A 22,771-nucleotide genomic window follows, 5' to 3' on the forward strand; every position below is an offset into this window, starting at 1 on the left:
TATTCCAGACATAAAATCACAGGAGAGCTTTTGGAGGTTGTAAGCTGTATGTGGACATACATGCTCTGATATACACTGGAGGAAATTGCATGGCAGACTTGCAAACAGGTAAGACTTTTGATAAATGCAAGAATCTCCCCATAACACCTGCCTTTTCCAGTTTCATCCCTCCCAGGATCCTTGGCAATAGTGCTGAGAAGTCTCCTGCTAAAAAAATCCACAATCTTTGCACTGCATAGCAACATGGAAGCAGTTTTGTGGACCTGTGCTATACTGTGGCACTATCATGGTCATGCACTGGCATGTCAGGCTGGCTGCAGACATAAGTAGTGCGTAATAAATCTATTCTTATAAACTATGCAGTCCAGTTTGGTCTTCAAAATTATGTTAATGTCTTTCCTCTAAACCTGTACTGCTCTGGTAGGCGAGGAGAGGGAGTGCCATCTGCTCAGCCATGTAATTGTCACCATTTCATTCACTTAAAACAAATTTTGTCAGTTTGCTCTAATTGTAAATATGTCCAACTGAATTTAACAAGCTTAAACCATTAATTCATCCATTTTTTCCTAGTGCAAAATATAGGCTTCAGGTTAATATTAAAAATGTAGATTCTTGAAGCCCAGAATTCCTTGTATCTGGCAACTGTGTAAAGAGGATTGGAGATAAAAAAAACACTCCTCAGAAAAACTTAAATATTTTAGACTAGTAAAATAAATTTCTAATGCAAATGCTGTATAAATGGGTCATTTATAGAGGTAGCCATATACAAATACATAGAAATGTACATTCTTTTAGGCAGATGGATAGATAAGTACACAAGTGACAAAGTGACCAGGTTGTGGTAAAGAGGCAGAGAAAGTATTTTTATTTATCTGATGAATATGTTTAAACTATAACAACTGGCTTCCTAAGATTTCCTTTACATGAAACTTTCCTTCCCTCAGGAAAATCCCATCACATATCCTGGGTCAGTGGTTTTACAGCTGAAGGGCTGTAGATAATTCTAACAGATCGAGGTAGCTGTAATCAATATTGTATCTGCTTTGAAACTCCTAACCTGTGCTTCCTGTGGCTCCAGGCACTCATCAGGGAAGGGCCATGGACTGACATAAATCTTTTCTCCCACGGGCTGGGCTGTTGCTTCAGAGAAGAAGAGCATCTGCTTGCAGCACGAGAGGGTCACATTACCGTGGTTCCCATGCCCAATATGAAATAGTGGTGATATACAAATGTCAGCACCAGTAGGTGCAAATGAAGATGCCATTTAAAAGTTGCATGATGTGACTCAAGTGATACAATTTAAAATTCAAATCAGTCTGTACAAGTTATGTCCTCATGCAGCTGTCCAGAAATCTGAAAGTCCATATGTGGGACTCTGGTTGCACATTAGAACTAGAAAGATTTGGCTGTGCATATTTTAAGGGGAGAAAATTGCATGTGCCCATAAGTTGCTACAAATAGCCATTCCATAGGAGGTTTAAAGAGGTAATCACCCATCTGCCAAAATATCTGTGTTGTCTTTAATCATGTTTCTGCTGAATAAGTAGAAAACATCAGAAAAAAATCTATTAAAAAAAAAAAAACAACCAAAACAACATACCCCTTCCCCCAAAAAACTAAAATGAAACCAGGATTGCCAAACCCTGTAATTATGAAGAAAACAAGCGATTAAAAGGAGTTAGCTGTAATGAAAGTGAACCTAAATTTTGTTACCTGTGTAATTTTGAGACTAGACATAGTTATTATGACCTACAACAGCACAAAACCCCTATTAGAGGGAAGGACACTTCATTTAAATCCATGGAAACTACTGTATAAGTATAGTTCATAAAATGGACTAAATTCACTTCTAAGTTCTGTTTAGTTTTAACTAAATTCTAGACTTCTGTTGAAATAATTCACTGTTTGATCTTTCTGTTACATTATGTAAAATAAATGCACAGTTCTTCATTTCAACTGTGACATTAATTTGCTCTCTACTGTAAGCTTGATTGACTGTATAACTTCTTGTCTCAAGGATTTAGGAAACAATGAAAGCAGCAACTCAGCAGAGTGAAATTCTTATATAGGTTACTTGGATAATTCATATCTGAGAATAAAGAAATATGAGTTCTGTGGAGTACATGTGGTACTTGATATATGTGCTTTATATATAATTTCCTTAAGGTCTGTAAGAAAATTAAATTGAAGTTTAATCAGAAGTTTTGCTCTGCACTGATTTGTGAAAACCTGAGGTGAAATTGGATAAAGAAATGTATTTGTAGAGATGATCCTCTTGTATTCCCATGCATCTTGCATTTGGAGAGGAGTTGTTTTCCAATAGCTTTCATAATTTTTATTCCTTCTTCAACTCTAATATTTTATTTATGCTTTATTCCCATATCCAACACATAGATGTTGATGTGCATGAATACATTGAGAGCCATGCACATATGAATATAATTATCTCAAGAGAAAATGTGGCTGTCAATAAATATGCAATGTGGCACATTTGTGGCCAGGGCAGGCAGTTCTAAGATGCATGACTTGATTATTTCAAAACCAGATTTCTTCAAACATGCCAAAGGCAGGTATATGTCAAGATAAAAGCTACATGACTTGGAGTGTAAATGGGCAACCTAAACATTTTTCAAAGTATTCAGAAATCTGTTTTGCTTGTATACCATACCTCAGAACTAGCCAGACTGGATTTTCACTACACTTTGATAATAATTCATAGTTGTGTAATGAACAAATATGAACAACATTAGCACAACAGATCATGTTCCTAAACCTCTAAATGTCATAATAGAAATTAAATACCTTCTCAGACAGAATTGTGGCCATTGCAAGGTTATATAAAAAAAGTTTTCCCCTTTTTTCCCTCATTGGAAATATTAATCTATGTAGCCCTCAGAACACTGTTCCTTGCTATTAAATGTCTTCAGACATTTAAAATGTTTTTTAAAATGCTTCAGACTGTCCAGAGTTTTTGAAGTTCTCTCAAAATTTAAAGAAACTATGCTGCCACTGGCATTTCTTCTTATGCTAAGAAACCCACTCTTCCTCATAAGGAATTACTTCTGCACTTGTTTTTAGGGGTAAAAGTTGTTCTGCCAATAGTCATGAAGATGAACTTGTCCTTGCTACTTACATTTTATTTGTGGAAAACGGATCAGATAGACTGCCTGAATGCTCTGGGAGTTAGTTCAGTTTAAAGTCAATACTGAGCCAAAGAGATGGTCCCAGTGTCCCACAGATCATTCCTTAGACTGTCAATCAATATGTTTCACCTGTGTCTCTCTAACTACTAAGTCAAGTAGCAAGTAACACTAAGGAGGGAAGCACACATTGGAAACATAATGAACATCTCAGTGAGACCGAGGGTCTATCTAGCCCTGTTTTGTCTCTCATATAGTGCAGTGGGAAAGGTTGTTAGAATGTTTTTTAGAGTTTATTTGTTGGCATATATTTTCTCCATTGTGTGATATTTTAGCTTGTAGACACTGTTGAGGACTTCATTACTGCTGTAAATGATCATCCTTCATTCCTAGCCAGTATTTTTTTCCTGTACTGCATCCAGCTCTGGGGTCCTCAGCATAAGAAAGACATGGACCTATTGAAGCAAGCCCAGAGGAGGCCACCACTAAAGATAATTAGAGGCATAGAGCACCTCTTCTATGAGGAAAGGCTGAAAGAATTGGGTTTATTCAGCCTGGGAAAGAGAACACTTTGAGGTGACCTAATTGCAGACTACCAGTACCCGAAGGTACCCAGGGAACTTGAAGATGTCTCATCAAAGTCAAGTTGGACTGGGCTCTGAGCAACCTGGTCTAGTGAGATGTGTCCCAGTACATGGCAGGGGGGCTGGAACTAGGTGTTCTTTAAGGTCCCTTCCAACACAAACTGTTCTATAATCTTATGATTCTATGATCCTTCTGTTTTGCTTGTATCTTTTTTGGTAAGAATGTGCCATTGCTTAAATTTTATTGAAGAGAGTGAGACAGGAGATCAACTACGGAGTGAGGGAACTAAACTTCTGTCTCTGGCTTCTCTACTAGCACCCTATCTAATGAGGTCAGTTATCTTATTTGACCCATGTGATTAAGAAAAATACTGATTAGCAACTGACTTGGACTTCAATTTTGCCGACTTTTTTAACCTACTTGCTTTCATAGATGTTCATTTATTTCAGTGTGGTATTATTTGTTTCCAAGATCATCCACTAGGTTTCCTTGTCTGTTATATTCAAAGAAAAAATGCAATTTATACATATATTCTTTACTAATATAAGTAATTTTTTTTAATCATATCTCCTTCCAAGTGTTCTTGATCATAGTCAAGAATATTGCAGCTAATTATCCACAGGACATAAGTCACCTGATAGCCAATGGACATTCCATTAGCAGAAAATACCAAACCCCTTTAAATTTAGATAGTAAGAGTAAGAAATATAGTGATGAAACTGTCTTCAATAAAGCAAAAGGGAATACTTAACAAAGCTGACGGACAACTTGAAGCAACAAAGAATTTGGAGACATCAAAAAGAAGTTGGTTTCCATTAATTTGCCTTCCTCAAAAGTGACTGCTTTCCATTTATATTACCCTCAAAGCTCATCAACTAAATTTTACAGAGCCCTACTTCACTTTTCTCCTAGAGGATTTATTTTGATGGATTGAAATTATGCAACATATTTTTTTTCTCCTTCTTTGACGAAATGACAGCTGTAAGTCAGGCTGCAGCTATATACAGAATCATTATTTATATTTTCCAAAAATATATATATTTATGCTTTAGAGATGTTAATTCAGGTTTGAATTAACCTGGGTTGCTTAGATAAATTGGGTGCTTAGAAAAATTGGTTATAAATTAAATAGAGTAGGTTTTTATATATGTCCAAACCACTGTTCCTCAAATCTAAATTTTTTGCACATTTTCAGGAGATTTATATTTTTCTAACAGAACTCACAGGATACTACGCCATTTGTAACTGAAAAAGTTGCTATTGAGTGCTGCGTCAAATGTCATCCCATACAGATTTTCTATGCTTAAATTACAGTTGCATTACTTAAATGCAGCTATCTTGCACCACAAGGCTAAGAAAGCCCCTGTGAAATATCTAAGTAGCTCACAGAAACCTTGCAAAATCCTGTCAAATATAGGAAACTCTAAAAAAATCATTCCGTTTTCTCTGAACGAATTAAAAGATGTTGCAAATTTCCATGAAAATAAAATTTTGTATTTCAAAAACTGACAGGTCCTTCACTAGAAAATGCCACTCAAATTGGGCTTTTATACGGGCTTAGACAGTGAGATTTCAAAGGAAATTATTTAAAGGGAAAATTGAGTTATTAATATTAGAAAATCATGAATATTGGATTGCTAGGTGACTAAACCAGTTCAAACTAAAAAGATAAAATGCTAAAGCATGGGTTTGTATTTTCAATATAAAACAACGAAATAATAAGACCATAAAATAACTTTGAACCTACACAAAACTTATGGGGTAGATCTGCGCATTGGAAATCTTCCATTCCTGTTCATATTTTCCCCTAGTTTGATTTTTAATTTCTGAGATCACTTAGAAGCTAAAGTTTCTTGCATGATGATTAGCACTTTGAACAATCTGCTATTTCAAAGAGAGAGAAAAAAAGTAAGCAGTCATGCTTGGTAGTGAGTTCTTTAATGCTCTAGTTATAAATACTACCAAAAAACATGTGAAAAAAAATTATAAAGTTAAATGCACCTTTGATTCTGAAAGATGCTAAAAATATTTGATAGTTGTGGTGGTTGACCTGGCTGGGTGCTAAGTGCCTTCCAAGACACTCTATTTGTTTCCTCCTTAGCAGGATGCAGGTGGAGAAAATAAGAAGCAGAAAAACTCATGATTCAAGGTAAAGGCTCTTTAATAAAGCAAAAGCAAAGGTTCAACATGGAAGCAAAATAAAAACAAAAGATTTCTTCTGTACTTCCCATCAGCCGGTGATGTCCAGCTACTTCCACAGGTAGGGCTTTAGTATGAATAGCAGTTGCTTTGGAAGACAAATGCTGTGCAAATTGACTCCCCTCCACCCTTCCCTTGGCCTTAATTGCTGAGTAGATGTCCAATGGTATGGATATCCATACTTTGGTTACTTTGGGTCAGCTATCCTGGATATGTCCCCTTTTCCACTCCCAATCTACTGGGTGCAGTAGGGGAGTCTTGGAGGGACAGCACTGATGCTGTGTTATCAACACCTTTCTTGATCCCCTACAATCCCCTATTATGAGGGCTGCAATGGCGAAAACTAACCCTGTCTCAGACACACCCAATACAGTAGCATCTCATTTTAGTGTTTTGTAGTCTGTTGAAATAGGTCATAGTCTTCTGATGTCTAACATTAAAATAAACCCCCCAAAACCTCATAAAGAAGTGTTTTCTTTTTCGAATAGTCACTAATAATAACAACTGAAATTAATATCAAGACCCTGAAATTGAAAAGAAGTAACTGTAGAAACTTCTACTATAGCAACCGGAAACAAGAATTGTTACAGTTCCTTTTATTGTTTTCCTTTATGCAAGTCTCTGCACAATATGTTTAAGCACAAAAACATTCTACTCAGGTACAATTGAACTGATTAAAAAAATAATGATACACATTTTTAAGATCAAAGCAAGCATCCTTTCTTTCAAAGAATAAAAACAGTGTTGCAAAGACGTAAACATAAGTAGCCAGTTGGATGAAAAACAGCCGAACCTGCTAGTTTGATAGCATTTTCTGGGAGGGTGATTTCCAGTCACTTCAACTATGGGTCAGTGAATAAAAAGGAAGTAACTTACTTGTTGATGAGTATCTGCCATGGTAAGGTGTTGATGTCCTTACTTGTTTGCACCAGTCTCACTGAGACTGAAATGTAATCCTGAAGGAGCACAAGTGACACAGTGGTTTTGACTTCATTTCAATCATTGAGATATAACACTGTGAAAGGTACCCAGATTTTCTGAATAATTTTCTGAGACAATGTGTCCCTTTAGGAAAATTTTTGGAGGTCAAGGTGTTGCTTGCGTTATCAGGAGATGAGCAGAATAGACCGTTTTTTCAAGAAAGTTTTCTCATTGGTTTGATTCAGCTCCTTTCATGTATCCCTGAGAGCAGTGGGCCTTTGGGTTAGCACCCAGGAAAATGATATATTTCCTTCTGAGGTCAATAGAGGACCTGCTGCTTTCCAGCTCTTAGCTGGAATCTGTCAGGCTTCTGTGTAGTTGCTGGGCCAGGCAAGAAGACAAGTGCAGTGCCAGGCAAGATAAGTGCACACTGCATGTGCAAGTTTTTCATGCAGTTTTCTGCATACACCAAGTCTCAAATATCAGGCAGCGGGGTTTGGAAGTGTTGGCAGACACATGAAGGTGTAGGTCTTCTCAGTCATAAAATCACAGAGTATGCTCAGTTGGAAGGGACCCACAAGGATCACTGAGTCCATCAATGTTCTACACAGATCCATCCCCAGGAGTCACAGCCTCTGCCTGAGAGCACCGTGCAAACACTTCTTGAGCTCTGTCAGGCTTGGTGCTGTGACCCTTTCCCTGGGAGCCTGTTCCAGTGCCCAATCACCCTCTGGGAGCAGAACCTTTTCCTGACATACAGCCTTAATCCCCCCTGACACACAGCCTTAATCCCCCCTGACACAACTTTAGGCCATTCCCTTGGGTCCTGTCACTGTCCCACAGAGCAGAGATCAGTGCCTGCCCCTCCTCTTCCCCTCCTGAGGAAGTTGTACCTGCACTGAGCTCTCCCCTCAGTCTCCTCCAGGCTGAACAGACCAAGTGCCCTCAGCTGCTCCTCATACGGCTTCCCCTCAAGGCCCTTCCCCATCTTTGTGCCCTCCTTTGGACACTCTCTAATAGTTTAATGTCTTTCTCACATTGTGGTGCCCAGAACTGTCCCCAGCACTGGAGGTGAGGCTGCCCCAGCTCAGAGCAGAGCAGGACAATCCCTCCCTTGCCCGGCTGGCAATGCTTTGCTTGAGTTAACAAAAATGAGCTATTACTAGCCATCTTAATTAAAATTCCCTTAAAAAATTCCTTGAAAAATCTTTATGACAAGTAAGGATCAGCCAGGAATCTCCTATGAAATTAAGAGAAGGGGAGAAGGAAGAATACAGAAATTTGAAAAGCAATGTGACAGTGGGGATGTTTCTACTGATTTTCAGAGGCAAGCCAAACAACTCATTTGGATTCCTACTTGTACAATTTATTTTTTTAGTCTTCTTTTTATATTGCATAAGATAAGAAATTAATAGGAAAAATAAGGACACAGAAGAAATTTTAAAAATACTTAAGCTAACAATCCAAGTATCACAGATGTTGAGTTTGCAGGCAGTAAATCCCTCCTCCAGCACTGGGCAAGTCTCTCTGCCTCCATAGAGCTTTAGGAGAGTCATGAGACGCTTTGGATTCAGCAGGATCACTTTCATAGCGTTCTCTGACATAAGGGAACAGTAATGTGCCTTAAATATAAGCTTTGTTGGTGGATTGGATTAATTTTACTAGTGACATAAGCTGAATTTAGATGTACAAACTGTTTAAAAGTTGAAGGTAAGAGCTTCACAGATAAACCCAGCAGGCCGAATTCTGGTTTTCCTGAAGTGCTAAAAATTCTGCTGGGTCTGGTTTAGAGTTTTATATAGGCTATAAAACACAAAAACTCTGAAAAAAGTCTTCAAGATTTGATTCACTGTACCGGTTAATATCCTACACCGGTTCCTTTGACACTGCATTCTTTATAAATGAAAGCTTTCAAATTGAAGTCAAGTCTTTGGCAATTGCCTTTCTGAGGACAAACAAAAGAACCAGTAAGGAGCTGTGCAAGAGCCTTTCATTTAAGAGCTTGAAATTCTGCTTGAGTTTTCCCTTTGTTAGTGAACTGATTGTTTCCTCCTTTGGTATCTCCTCTTCTGCCCTGCAAATGAAACATCCAGTCCTGTCTTTCTGGAGAGAGTTGATGGATGAAACCATTTCATACTACGCACTGCTACCCAAGCTCTTTATCCCGAATGGATTCTGCATATGGCTGATTTTTCCCATACAAAGTAAGAAATAAACAGAGAGTGATAGATATTGGCTTTCCATCATCTGATCTGTCAGCTGCTGTACATTAGGAAGTTATCTATGCCTTTAATTGTGAGTAGGAGAGGGATTTAGAGCTTGCAGGAGCATAATTGTTTCACAGTAAATCTACAGATAAGTCCCTCTTCCTTACTGCCCACACAGTTCCACTGATTTTAGAATATTAAATTGTCCTTTTCCCTTCAAATGCTGGTGCCTAAAGGAAGATCTATTATCCTGAAGTCTTTGTAGCTTAGACTCTAATGGGATGCTGATATTGCAGACCAATAACTAAAATGAGGAAATAGTAAAATGAAGCATAAGGCTTCTTTTATTACTGCCATAGTTCTTTACTGCATTAATTTTGAAAGATATCTCTATTTTCTTTCTAATCACAGTCTTAGAGTTAAAAGTTTTGATAATTGACAAGTTTCTTTCTAACGTGATATATTCCTGGAGACAAGGTGCAAGCATCTGGGGAAGGGTAACAAACAGGAAGGATTTCTACCTTTGACTGTGCCAGACACTGTGGAATTTTCTTTTCAGTTTACTTCAGCAGATAAAAAATACTTATTTTGATGTCTAATTCTCAAATTTCAGTGAATTTCTTGTTCCTTATTATGGTTTGAATTCAAGTGATTTTCAAAATACCTTTTGAAAATCATGTAAATGGTCCTTTGATTAAATAAATACCTGCGGTCCCTCTGCGTTTGTCTTTGTTTTTTTCTGATCTTCATCAATCTTGTCTTGTCTGTGCAGTGAGGATACAAGAATATGTGCCTGTTTAACAAAGACTACTTGAGTAAATGAGATAATGAACAGCCACAGTTGCTTGTGTTCCCCAACCAGCCTAAGAAGACAACTGAAATTGCTCATTGATATTATTAAGAAGACAAATGCACAGGAGAAAAATATCTCTGTTTATCCATCCTCCATTCACTGGCAGGAATTTACATTACAATAACACTGCTCATAGGTGTAATATGAAGTGGTTTCTTATTTAGTATTTGTCTAATTACATTCTTTGAATCAGCGGGTGATGAAAGGAAATAATTATATTAAAAAAATGAGACAAACACTGCTTTGCACCAGCCCCAGGTAGGAAGTGCTGTTTCTGTCCTGCCTCTCTAAAGAAGCACAAGTTACTTCATCCTAACCTTGAAGATTTCATGTGACAAGAATTACCAGGTCAGGGGACGTGGAAATGTGGACCTGCAGCTGGAACTGGAGCTTCTCTTCAGGTGGATTTTGGGCTGCATGGACCTGAGAAGACTGGATACCACCAATAAAAGCCCATACAGTTTGTGGTGGGGGAGTGCTTCCTATATACCCTTTGTCACACAAAGCAGCTTATTATCCCAGTGCCAGGGATATTCGGTATTTTTACAGAGAGATGCTGATATACTGTAATAACTAATAAAATATAGGTAGGTTTTTTTGCCTTGATTTCTAACCTCTTTTTTTTCCATTCATTTCATCAAAATAAATGTTGTAACATATACAAACAGGCATGATGAAAAATAGAATGTCAGATATATTTTGTGAATAAAACATTTTGACATTGTACATCTTTTTTTTTAAAGTGGGGGATACAGTAATAGCATTCAGCTTGGTATTTCCTCCAACAAGGAGGTAATTTACTTTCACAGCTGCCCTATAGAATAGGATGATTTTAAAGGAATAATTGAAAATTTGTGGGATTTTTTGTACTTGACATTTGTGTTTCCATTTTAATTGAGTTTATAGGATTCTCCTTTCTGTTCTGTGTTTATTTCAATAATCACTCAGTGCTAAAGTTTTCAGGTAGAACTTCAAATAGATTGGAGTAACATTTTGTATGCTGAACAGTAATGAACAAAACCCACAATTCTCTTTTTCTTTCTTAATTTTCTAAGATGATAAAGTGGAGTGTATACTGTTACAAAACCAACAGAAATTATGAATGTGATCCCAGTATTCTTTTGAACAATGCAATCATAAGATTCCATGTATGTACAAACCTAAGTGGAAAAATAAGAAGACTTTGACAATAGCACCAGAGATTGGCTTGCTTCCTTATTTACTGGCCTCTGAACCCAAGCAATTTTTGTGTGCTTAAGCAAGTATTCATAATGACACTACATTTTAAAGATAATAGAATTCATATTATTCTGTAGGTACTTGGCTACAAGGAACAGAAATATATCTACATAGTGAGAAAACAGGCAAATGGAGGTTCAATAAAGTGTTAAGCAATATCACTAATGATAACCAAAAAATAAGGCAGTGGGAAAAGAAGGGAACTGACCACTGACATTGTTCAATAACCCATAGCAGTACAAGATCACTCTTGAAACACCAACCTCTGGACCAACCAGTAAATTGCATAAATTACTTAAAGGCCTTTAAAGCATTAAAACATTAAATGATGTATGTCATTTTCCATGTGTAGCATGTCACATCCTATTGCAATACTCAGTATGTTATATGTAACCATCTATCCAGAATATTGTTGCTAAATTTGCCTAGTTTCTCCTCAGTATAGGAGAGAATAAAATTTCATTTCCTTATATAATTTAAGGAAGCAAAATAAAAATTTAAAGCTACATGGAAACCATTTGTTATTTAGACATTGGAATTTCTCCTCTAAGATCCTATCTAGACTGACAAGTTTTCCTAATCTGACACCAGGGCTGTTACAACTGGGTATGCTGACTGACCAAAAAGTGGATAGCTTCTGATAGTTTATTCACGTAGCTTAATAACTTTTCAGTTTTATTGAGCACTGCTAAATTGAGGGGGGGGGGAAGCTTTTAGAGGAAATCCAGTCTTCTAAAATTTTTGGAAATTTTGGACATTTTAATTTAAATTTCTTCACTAATTCTAATTTTTATTTGTATCAATCAGTTATACTATGATAACTTGATTTTTACCATTGATCTCTAAATTTTTGTAAAGAGCTCAAATGAAATCTCCAGATTCTTCGATACTTTTCTTACAAGTAAATGAAATCTAAGCTGATGTAGCTGGCTGTTTACTGAAGTACTGTATGAAACTTCGTGCCTCCAAGGCTTTTGCTTATATCTAGCTTTCACATACAGGAATTAAAAAAACTAATTGCTGATAGATAGGAGAGCTCTGTCAGTTATGTCGGTGGACAGTAAGAGGATCAGTTTAAAACCTTTTCAGTTCAGTATGGGCATTTGTATGGTCTTGTGTCAGTCTCTCTTTGTAATTTTGGATGTAGATATTAGGAGCCTGACTGATGTTGCACGTGTGTTGGAGCACATGTGTGGATAAAAGTGCGTGTGTGTATACACATTCACATTCAGACAGTTGTTTTGCATCTTCTGAGATAAACAGAATTTTTGTTTGTTTGTTTTTGTTTTGGTTTGTTTTTGTTTTTTGTTTTGCAACATGCTGAAAACCTTTACTCTGATGCATGGAACTGACATTCTGCTTAGAGCTGTACATGTTTGGTACAAGTCTGCCGAGCTGGAAAACTGTATTTTGCAATTCCACTGAGATTTTGCAAACAAAGGTCTGACTCATACAAATTGATAATATACTCTCTGCAATCTTTGTCAGTTGAACATTTTTACAGTAATAATCTTCTTGCAGCAGTAATCAGCATAGTCATGTTGTTTCAGAAAACAGTACAGAGAGCCACTGGAAAAAAGCAAAAGATGTGGAAGTATTTGACTGAAGAGCTAATTTTCCTCACTTCAATAAATGGTCCCTGTGCTAACCCACCTCTGTCACCAGTCAGCTCAAACCTCTCCATCCACAAAACACAAAGTGAGAGGGAGAGTTGGTCTCCTAAGTATTTTAAGGAGAAATTATGGGGCTTTTTATTGTTGTTTCTTGTTTTTTTTCCCTGCCTTTGTCTCCTGTCACAGACAAAGCCTTTGTCTTTTTCCTCCACTCCTGAATTCTTTGTTCATGAGCAGGAAAAAAAAGGCTGATCTAAATTTTCTAGGAGACATACTTTTACACTTGTTTCAGGTTTAAGAAGAAAAAACAATGCCTGATCAGGGCTTCTACTTCAGTGAAACAGATTTTTCACTGACTTTTAAAACTGTGACATCCGTCAAAACAGCTCCATCATGAAAAAATAAGGTACAGAAAGTGTACTTGTAAAAAAAGTAACTGCTAGTGCTAGAAAGAAATCTTTTTTCTCCGAAGATCTTAAAATCCATTCAATAAACTGTAAGGTCTTCAAAATCACATCTTGATAAATGTATTTAATAAAATTTTAGATTATTTCATATTTGCAAACGGTTTTGTATTCAAATATATCTTTAACATAAAAATATCAAAGAATAGTGACACACAAAAACTAAGAAAGTTTAATTTGACACTAAACGAGAACTTCATATTGGACACCAACAGATTTTTTTGTCCCACTGATTATCCTTGTCCTCTTCTGCAGGTTATGAATGAGAAGGATTTGTTCAGTGGTTCGCTTATTTATTAGGAAGCACTTCACACAGTTCTTCTATGCTATATAGTTTTTAATTGGACTTAAGTAATTGGAATTACTTATGTAATATTACTTTAAATGTGCTGAGATGTAAATAATATGATTTTCAATTTCCCTTTTGTACTTAGAGACATAAATATACTTTGAGAAATACACATAATTTTCTTATATTTTTCTTGGTTCCACCTTTAATTTTTCTTACGTAATATTAGTATGTGGTTACTGTGCTGCAAAGAGAGAGCAAGGACAGCAACACACACGGACCTCTTTTGGGGAAAAAAGGCCAACTTTATTGTACTGACAGCCCATATTTAAAGTGTGCTATGTGCAGCTAGGACAGGACAGTAGTTCATTGGACGATTGGGACAAACATCCCCTGGGACAGCATGGGAAAGACACCAGGTGTTAATCTTTATTATGAATTCCCTTCTGTTTTTCACCAAGTTATCACTCTGGGAGACTGCCTCCCTCAACTGAAGCTGTAGTCAGCTTGTCAGCCTGGGAATGGACCTGAGAGATAGGAGAAATCCAGGCCTGAAAGGAATTGCCAAGCTGCGATTTCCTAGCTCTCTAAATGTGTGGGTCCACATTAGTATTGTTTTGTTATTCTATTAATTTTCAAAAATCAATATTTGTTTTCCTTTTCAGTTAACTTAGCTTGCACTTGACATTGGCAAAATGGTTTTGAACGGTTTAGAAATGTATTTCAATAGCTTCTAATGATGTTTCTTCATCACTGGGAAAACTTTTTGGTTTGTATTGCTCTTGCATCTTATAATCTGCAGCATTTGAAATATTAGGCTCAAGTATTGGGAGATCTGGACCATGTGCAGATCTTTCCTTATGTAGAGCAACGTGCTTGCCAAAAAAGGTTCTGTTAATGCTAAAATCATTTTGGTGCACATTAAGGTCGAGCTCTGTCTCTGCAAACTCTGGAGACCTGGCAATGCCACATGCAGTTAGCGTTAGCCAGCTGATGTCCCTGTAGGTGCAGGACAGACACCTTTGGAGAGAGGTGAGGTCCACCCACAGAAATCTTGGCCAGCTGTTCCTGTCTCCTTCCATTAGCTGGAAAGGGAATAGAGTAGTATCTATATTTCTAACCTTCGGAAAGCTGAGGCTGGGTGAAGGGATGGCAGCCTCACCTTGCTGCTCTGGGCTGCAGGTGTGGCCAGCGGTGTGACAGTTCTGAGGGATGCTGGGGACACCGATTGTGTATCAGCATGAGAAACTCATAACCGGTGGGTGAGGGAGGAAAGGATAATGACACATTTTTTCCTGACAGAGAACCCGAAATTGCTGTTATTGGCACCCAAGATACCTCCGAGATACCTGAGCAAATAACATTTAAAATGACCTGCTATAATATTTGCCATGTGCCTCTCACTCCCAGAGTACACATTAGGACCAAAGTTCATTTTCTCTCACTGAAAACTCGTGACACATTTGGGATAAAGTACTGCATACTAAGATTTCATTAAATAATGAAGAATTCACTGCCAGAGCTGAAGTAATTATGCAAGTTGTGCTCTCATAAAAGGCTTTTTTCTCGCCATTAAATCTTCTTTTAATGATGTGCTTTTCATTTAGTTATACGGAAATTACTTGAATTGTCTCAATAAAAGTTTAAGCAGTCTTTATGCTGTACCTAAAAACATGCACAAGAACAAATAATTTCAAAGATATATATCAAGTATATGCCGGCTCTACAGAATCATTTCTTTTGAAGCAATTTTGTGAAACCACTTAAAATCATATAGTGAGACATGACTCTTATAAACTGAAGAGGAAAAATGAATTTAAAATATAGAGAACAAACTTAATTTGTGCTTTTTTGTGAACATTTATTACTAAAAGATATTAAACCAGAATTTTTAATGTTCACAACTGACTCACTCTCACCCTACCACTTCCAACATTTCTGTAATGGAGACAATTTTCTGAAAAAATATTATTGTTTTGTAATTGATTGAGTGAATATAGAGGAAAAATTGGTTCCTTTATTCACTCAGTCATAGGGTGGAAAGCAGGGTAGTCATCTTTATGTAGGCTCATGTACCTTACCAAGGCCTTATGGAGGAATCATGGCCAATTGTAGCATTGTAGCTCTGTCTGTAATTCCCAAAATAATGGAATGTATGCATACATGCCCTGCAATGTAGAACTGAGATGGTTAGGGCTCCCTGCTGTGGAGGAACGTCTTCACACAAACTCAGAGAAAGCCAGCCAAAAAAGCCTGATATTTTTAAATTATTTAGAGACCCCAGATTAACTGGTAATAGGGAAAGGAGGGATGTTTGAAGTTTTTTGTTGCTTTATTGGGCATAACTTATTTGGTTTTGCCCAACATAATAGCACAAACTACAAACCCAATACACTATGTTCAAGCCTGAAGACTTATTGTACTGAACTGTCAGGAAATTTAATGGGACCCCAGACAGAAAACAGAAGAAACCAGAAGTGTCAGCAGTGCACAGGCCAGTGTAACAGCAGTGGATGGGTACCTGTGCTGGGCACCAGTCCAGTTCTTCAGGTGAGTAAAGGACAGTCCAGTGTCTTCCTGTGCTAAAAGTGCGTTTGCATTCTGAAGCAAGTTGCACTTGGAGGTAGATGAAAGATGTCTTGTCATCCTTGCTGTAGCCCCTGCTTGAAGGGGTCTTTGGCAGCCACATCAAACCAGTTTTTTATACACTTAGCTCATGAGCAATGGCTATGTCACTTCCAGCCTGAATAAATCTCTCCAGCTGTGGCAGATGCATAGCTTGCCCCAAGACCTTGCTTGATTTTTCCAAAGAAAAGAGAACACCCTCCATTCCTGTGCACCCAGGACCATCTGTCACGTCTCTGCAGCCTCAGACATGTCTGTGATGTGTGGTGCTGCACATGTGGCAGGCTGCCCTGTGTGCTGCCCTGTGCTGCCCTGTGGTCCTGTCCCTGAACCAGCTCCGTGTCCTTGTGAGTATGGCCAGCTTCATTCTCAGGTATGACTCTCTCCCTCACAAAAAAGGATACAGAGGCAGGAATCTAGTCTCTTTGTGTTGAAAAATTAGGACAGGCATAGGTGATCTGTTAGGTGCTACCAGGAGGTGAACAAATTAAAATGTAGGAGTAATGACCGTGTCAGACTTTTGAGTCTAATTCTTGCCTTGAGCCGACATGTGAGCAATAATTATACTCTCTGGTGAGCTGCTCTGTGGACACGAGTAATTATAGCCCTCGATGCACAAAAACGTGTATCTCATTATAATGAAGCACAGAAGTAAACAAAAATAAATGGACTAGAACTAAATGTTCAGAATGCCATTTATATGCTTGGCTTTAGACAGTGCCCCCAAGTTTTACATTCAAAGGAAATCTGCATGTGGAATTCTGGCTTTGTAAGTAGAGCTTGTGTGAAGAGTAGTTGTTAGAGATATTTGTCCAATACCTGAAAAGAAAATGGTTATTCAAGTGAAATATTCATTTAGTAGTAATCAAAGTGAAAATTTTGCAGAGATACACTGCTTCTAAAGTTAAAATACAATTCTCTGCTCACGTTTCTGTGGTAACTAATTCAGTAACTCTAAATAATTTAGTATTCCAGCCCCATTTCATTAAAATCCTAGAGTACTTATAAAGAATAAGTAAAAAAGTATGAAATTCATGTGACTAACTGGAGTCAGTTACCCTTAAGAGTCAATGCAGATCTAGGGAGTAACTCAGTTCATCCTAGAATAGATGTCTTAAATATACTGTGGATATGTGTATTTAATTAAAACAATATAGCCTAGAAATATGCAAAGTTTAGACTTAGAAATCTGATCTCCTTGTGTTCAGATTTCATTAAAGTAAACCTGCTACCAAACTTTGTAGGTAGCCACAAAATATATAAAGCTTACCATGCAAAAAGCTGCTGTGGAAAATCATGCTGGCAATCCAACTTGTAAAACAGATTTGGTGATCAGTCAGTTACATTCAGTCTGATTCTTCTGTTTTTGTAGGGAAATTGACTACATGGCTAATTCAATTAATTTAATTTCCAGCACTTCAATGCTTCCTTACCTGAAAGAACATGGCATTGAAACATGTATGTGGTGGAAATCCTGGTTCCACTGAAAGAGAAAAGGGAGACATCTTTGATTTCTTTGACTTCAGAAATGCCAGGATCTCACCCAAGGATAAGGATGGTTGTCCTATGTCACCCCAGGCGTTCACAGGAAATGAAGATGATTCCTCAAACCTCAGAAAAAAATCAAACAACCCCCCCTTGTCTGGCAGGCTCCCCATTGCATGTTCCATCAAGGCACCTGCAGGCAACTCTGCCCAGGGGAACTGGTTGTTTTGTGCTTGAAAGGTGAACAAAGAAATGAGTGCTGGAGTTCAGCAATGACTCACATCTGGCAGTTCCTTTTCCTGGCGCTTCTGAGTGGCACTGCCCTGCTCTGCTCCACAAAAAATGTTTTAAATGATATGGGAAATATTTTATATGGAAAAGCAAAGCATGCTGTATGGGACTCAAAACGGATCTTATTATTATTTAAATTACTCTTTAGATCAATTTGTATTAATGCTCATAATTAATTTGGCCTTACATAATTCATGTAATCCAAGTATCTCAGAACATTTCTTGAGCATCCTCTAATTAAGCTAGTCACAATCTCTGAGTGAAGTTCTCAAGGAATCTGTGTGACTCGTTTCATCCAGCGCCAAGAAGCAGTCACCTCTGGGGTCAAGTCAGCAGCATGTTCAATAATGCATAGCAGCATTGTGCCACGCTTTGGGAGGGAAGTGAGAAGTAGAATCCCTAATTGGAACTGCAGGCGGTTTAAGGAAGGAAAATGTATTTATCTGTAATTTCAGATTTAAAGGTGCTAACTTGTTCTTTCCTCTGAAGATTGTCAAAGGTTCTTTCATGTCCAGTTGGCTTTTTTAGTTCACAAGTCTGAGAGGAATGCCTTACCATATCACGATTTCATGACCTATTATACTTTGAAATTCTGTATCTACACATAGCATTTACTTGCCCAAAGTAAATAGCCAGTGTGATTCTTTGATCAGAGCTATAAGCAATTGCCAATATTTAACATTTCTCCCTAAAAGGCTTATTTCAAGCAGTTTTATTACCCTCACCGTACAGAAAAAAAACTGAAGCATTGGGAAAATAAATGTTCTTCCTCTACATACTGAGAAAGTCAGTGATTAAAAGGTCATCAAATCTTGTATTCCAAGCCTATATTAGTTAGCTAAGCTCTCACTTGTTTCTGTCTGTTAAATCATTCCTAGCGTTCAGTCTGTATAACACTCTATTTTTTATATCCTTAATTAAAATACAGCTTGAACACAGAGTCTATAATATTCTGCCTAACAGGAGAGCTTTCATATATCCATACTCATTTGTTCCTCTACAAAAACAAGCTTTAACGCCCCAAAAATCTACTAACCTCACTAATGCAGAAGCTCCCCAAGTATCTTTTGGACAACTGCTCCTTAAAGCAGTAGCAGCCCTTTTGTTCCACTGGGGCTTCATGCTCCTGGAGAAATGCACCAGGCACAAGTCTGGCACAAGTCACCCAGGCTCTTCAGGGCTCCATAGGCTGAGGCAGATGGGACACAAGCTTCAAGGGTCATTGGGGGACAAATGACTTCAGCTAAAATTCCCCCATGAACAGGATTGTCACTAACAGCTCTGAACTTTGCACAGGTTGTTGCAGCCAGATCAGGCTGTAGTGATCTCCTGTAACCTCCTCCCTGGCATGCAAAACAACAGATTATCACAAAGGAATTTTTACATAGGATAAAACTTTGTAATTTAGACCCTGAGAGAAAAAGGACCTGCTGTGTCTATAGGTGAAGTATTGTAATAGAAAATGACACTCACCACTGAATAGCAGAGACTTTACTGTCTCAATTATAAGAAAATATGTCCCATGTTTCTAAAGAAGTTTGCTGAGACAGGGAAGGAGCCTGAAAAACCTAGATTCTTTTATTTGGGCCCAGAAAAGCAAAGAGGGCCAGGAAACTCATCTTTCTCCATCCTGCTCATAGTGTAGCAGGAAAATTACATATATATATACTTTTCAAACCTTGACTTTAATGTGCATATCTTTTTTTTTAGTTCTCTGTAATAGAATGTGCATTCTTATGATGAAAATGGAGAAAAATTATAAGGAACATGTTAACGATTTCTGATTTTTATTAAATTTTGAGAAAGCAAAGCCACTATTGTAGCACATGAACAATACACATATTAAAACACATAGAAAATGCTGTAAAAACATCTATAAACCTAGTATTTTTACTACATAGTAATTATATAATCTGCAGTGATTTATACTATCCTCCACTTTATGAAAACTGTGAGAACAGATGTACATTTTTATTGTCATGGGAGCAGACAGCCAACATGACCATTCCCAAGATGAAAACACATTTATGAGATGACACTTTAAGTAGAGCTCCTAAAGGATTAAAATTCCACTTTCTGAATGATTTAATTTCTTGCCAAATCTTGATGTTTCCATATCTCTTGAGCTGTTCTCTTATGAAAGAAACATTCTAGGGAAAAAAATCCATCAAAGTTAATTTTTCCAGTTTTCTGATCATAGCATTATCACAATTATGAAATAATGTTATTCCTGGAGGTAAAAAAACCAGTTTCACATTTCACCAGAACATCTGTCAAAGTTTTAATAGCTTTTGTGGTGTTCTTTAAAAAACTTTACTCACTTTGAATAATAATAGGAAGAGAAATTAGGTTTTTCATTTCAGGAAAAATTCTTTTAAAAGGAATTTATATTCTCTTTCTGATTACACAAAAAAGTCCACATCTCCTTCACAGTAGGTAATAAATTCCAGATGACTGTATGAATCACATTCACTATGGTGTGCATCATTAACAGCTGTAGCTGCATGGTCATGGTAGCTGCACTTGTATTTTCTTTTTAGAAAGATCTGTGCACTTTCTCCTCAAGAGAGAAAAAGAAGCAGTCTCTTGAGTCAGATACTAATTGCTGAAAAATACTGAGTTCATCACATTGCAGGCCAAGGAAACATATGGGAGCAGTGAAGTTAGCTTCAAGGAGTTAAAAGAGTTAAGGTTGAGCTCTTCATAGTGAAGAGGAATGTGGGCTCCTAGGTGATACATCTCAATCCAAATGAGGTACCTAATTACACACTTTCTCTAAGTCAGGAAATACTACTTCAAGTTGGAAATTCCTTGGTATTATTTGCTGACACTAAAGGGAGTGAAAGATAACTAATGCACTCCTTGATTGCTAACTGTATCTAAATTTTGGTGACTTTTCGATTTTAAGGGCCTACAATTATTGTCAAATACTAGTTTTAAACTGTTTCTGATACCCATTCCTAAAATCAGCTGGAAGCCTGGGAAAGTGCCAGGATTTACATGCCTAAGGGTGATGCTAGGGCTGTGACAGTAGCAGTGCTAAGGGTGTCATAAACTCTTATTTCTTGTATAATTTTTCAAACAATATTACATTTGAATGAATAAATGAACATGTTGTCTGAATATTGATATAACTCTACTTGTTGCTGTACATAAAGTGGATGAAATATCAAAGAAAACACAGTAGATATAAAAACCCACATTGCTATAACCAAAATACAATGATCAGATGTCTTGGCTTGGTGCAGATTTTTAAATACTTTGCTATAAGCAGAGCGTAAGAGACCTTTGATCTAATTTGCATAAATTTATACAAAGAAGCAGAAGTATTATTTAGAGCCAGATTTAAGTTTTAAATGTGTGTGTGCTAATGCAAAACTCTATCTAAAGCCATCAGTTGTTGTTAGAAATGTTAAACAAAAGTATTGCTGCGTGTCATTGCTCTGTTAGGATTTAGAGGCACTTAGAGGGAAAAGTGTAGGCAGCCAGCTGCGCTGATAAAAAGCGACTGAAATCTGCTCTTAAGGGTATTGGCACATCACAGCTGGCAGAACAGCCGAAATACCTAAATTAAAAGTTAATTTGGGTATCTCCATGTTTTGTGGCAGTCTGGCACATCCTACGTTACCTTTGGTGAGGCTGCACAGATGTTACTGAGGGGAAAGTAAGCCAGTTCTCATAAGTTTACAGCATATGTTTTACTGCACAGCTCAGATCTGCTTGGCTTTACTAGCCAAATTCAAAATGCATAAAATTGCAGTGATTTTTCTCTCGTTGTAACCATTCATTCTATGGCAAAATTGGATCATTGATAACAAAGGAAAAAAACAGGCAGTGGGGAAATGTAAACAACAGAAAAGCAGTGGAGATTCTTCTAGAAAAATGTTCAAGAGAGTTATGTGCACTGAAACAATGAAGGGTTTCTCAAATGCAAAACTAATCATACTTAACCTGCTATACATATTAAGACCCTTATAAATAAATTCAGTCCCCACCCCCATACAGAGTTAATCAAATATAGAATCAAGACAGACGGAACCTCAAGTACAGAAGGAAACATCTCATTTCTCAGTCATACTCAGTCATCCAGGAGAACAGATGGCCCTTAATAGCATGCCCTGAAACATCTAATTACATGAGAAACTTTGTATAGTTTCTCTGGACTTTTAATTGGTCCCCCAACTGTGTGTGGAGACAGCCAAATGCTTTAATAGATTAAATAATAAATATCAAGATAGACTATGTTACAGCATGTACAAGAGATCTGCCTGATGTACTCTTAAGGTGGATGTAAAAACATGCCAATGCATGGAGGGATTCAGCCCTGTGAATCCAGACTGTCATGCAGACAAGCTGTACTAATTTCTTTGGAAGTCTTCCTCATGACATGTTGGATGCCTTGACATCTCACAATATAGAAACAAGGTGTGTATGATAACAGATTTAGGGTCACTAAGAATTTAGCTTACATAAATGACATGAATGGAGCAATGTTTGGTAACTATAGCAACCAATAAAACCCTAACAGGAGAGGGGTATGGACATTACATATCAGCATGCCAAGCTGAAATGTAATACTATAACAAGATTCACAATATATTGGAAAGATATAATCTACTGAAAAAATATTTTTAAAAAATTATATTAAAATAATTAGTGCATATTTAATGATGGGAATGTAATTAAGTACCTAAACAGTAGTAAAACCAAAGTATAATCAAATTCACAAGCATTGTTAATGAACAACAGACACAGAAACTAAGCATTAAGTGAAGCATGAAAAATCAGCAGCAGTAAATGCATTTTCCAGTGTGTACTGAACTCAGAACCTTATTTACAGATATAGGATCTATACCTCTA

At 37.2% G+C, this 22,771-nt stretch overlaps 1 protein-coding gene across 4 annotated transcripts in view; it reads right to left on the reverse strand.

The window, feature by feature from the left end:
- MEI4 (meiotic double-stranded break formation protein 4) overlaps positions 1-22,771 on the reverse strand; it is a 165,854-nt gene that overhangs the window by 82,784 nt on the left and 60,299 nt on the right. For all 4 annotated transcript variants that reach the window (XM_088162135.1, XM_088162134.1, XM_088162133.1 and 1 more), the window contains one exon: positions 17,569-17,618. In XM_088162135.1, coding sequence (XP_088018261.1) covers positions 17,569-17,593 — 25 coding nt within the window. In that variant the 5' untranslated portion in view covers positions 17,594-17,618. The remainder of the gene's footprint in view (positions 1-17,568; positions 17,619-22,771) is intronic.

Source organism: Sturnus vulgaris, chromosome 3 (assembly GCF_052056855.1).
Source record: "Sturnus vulgaris isolate bStuVul1 chromosome 3, bStuVul1.hap1, whole genome shotgun sequence".
Classification (NCBI taxonomy): domain Eukaryota; kingdom Metazoa; phylum Chordata; class Aves; order Passeriformes; family Sturnidae; genus Sturnus; species Sturnus vulgaris.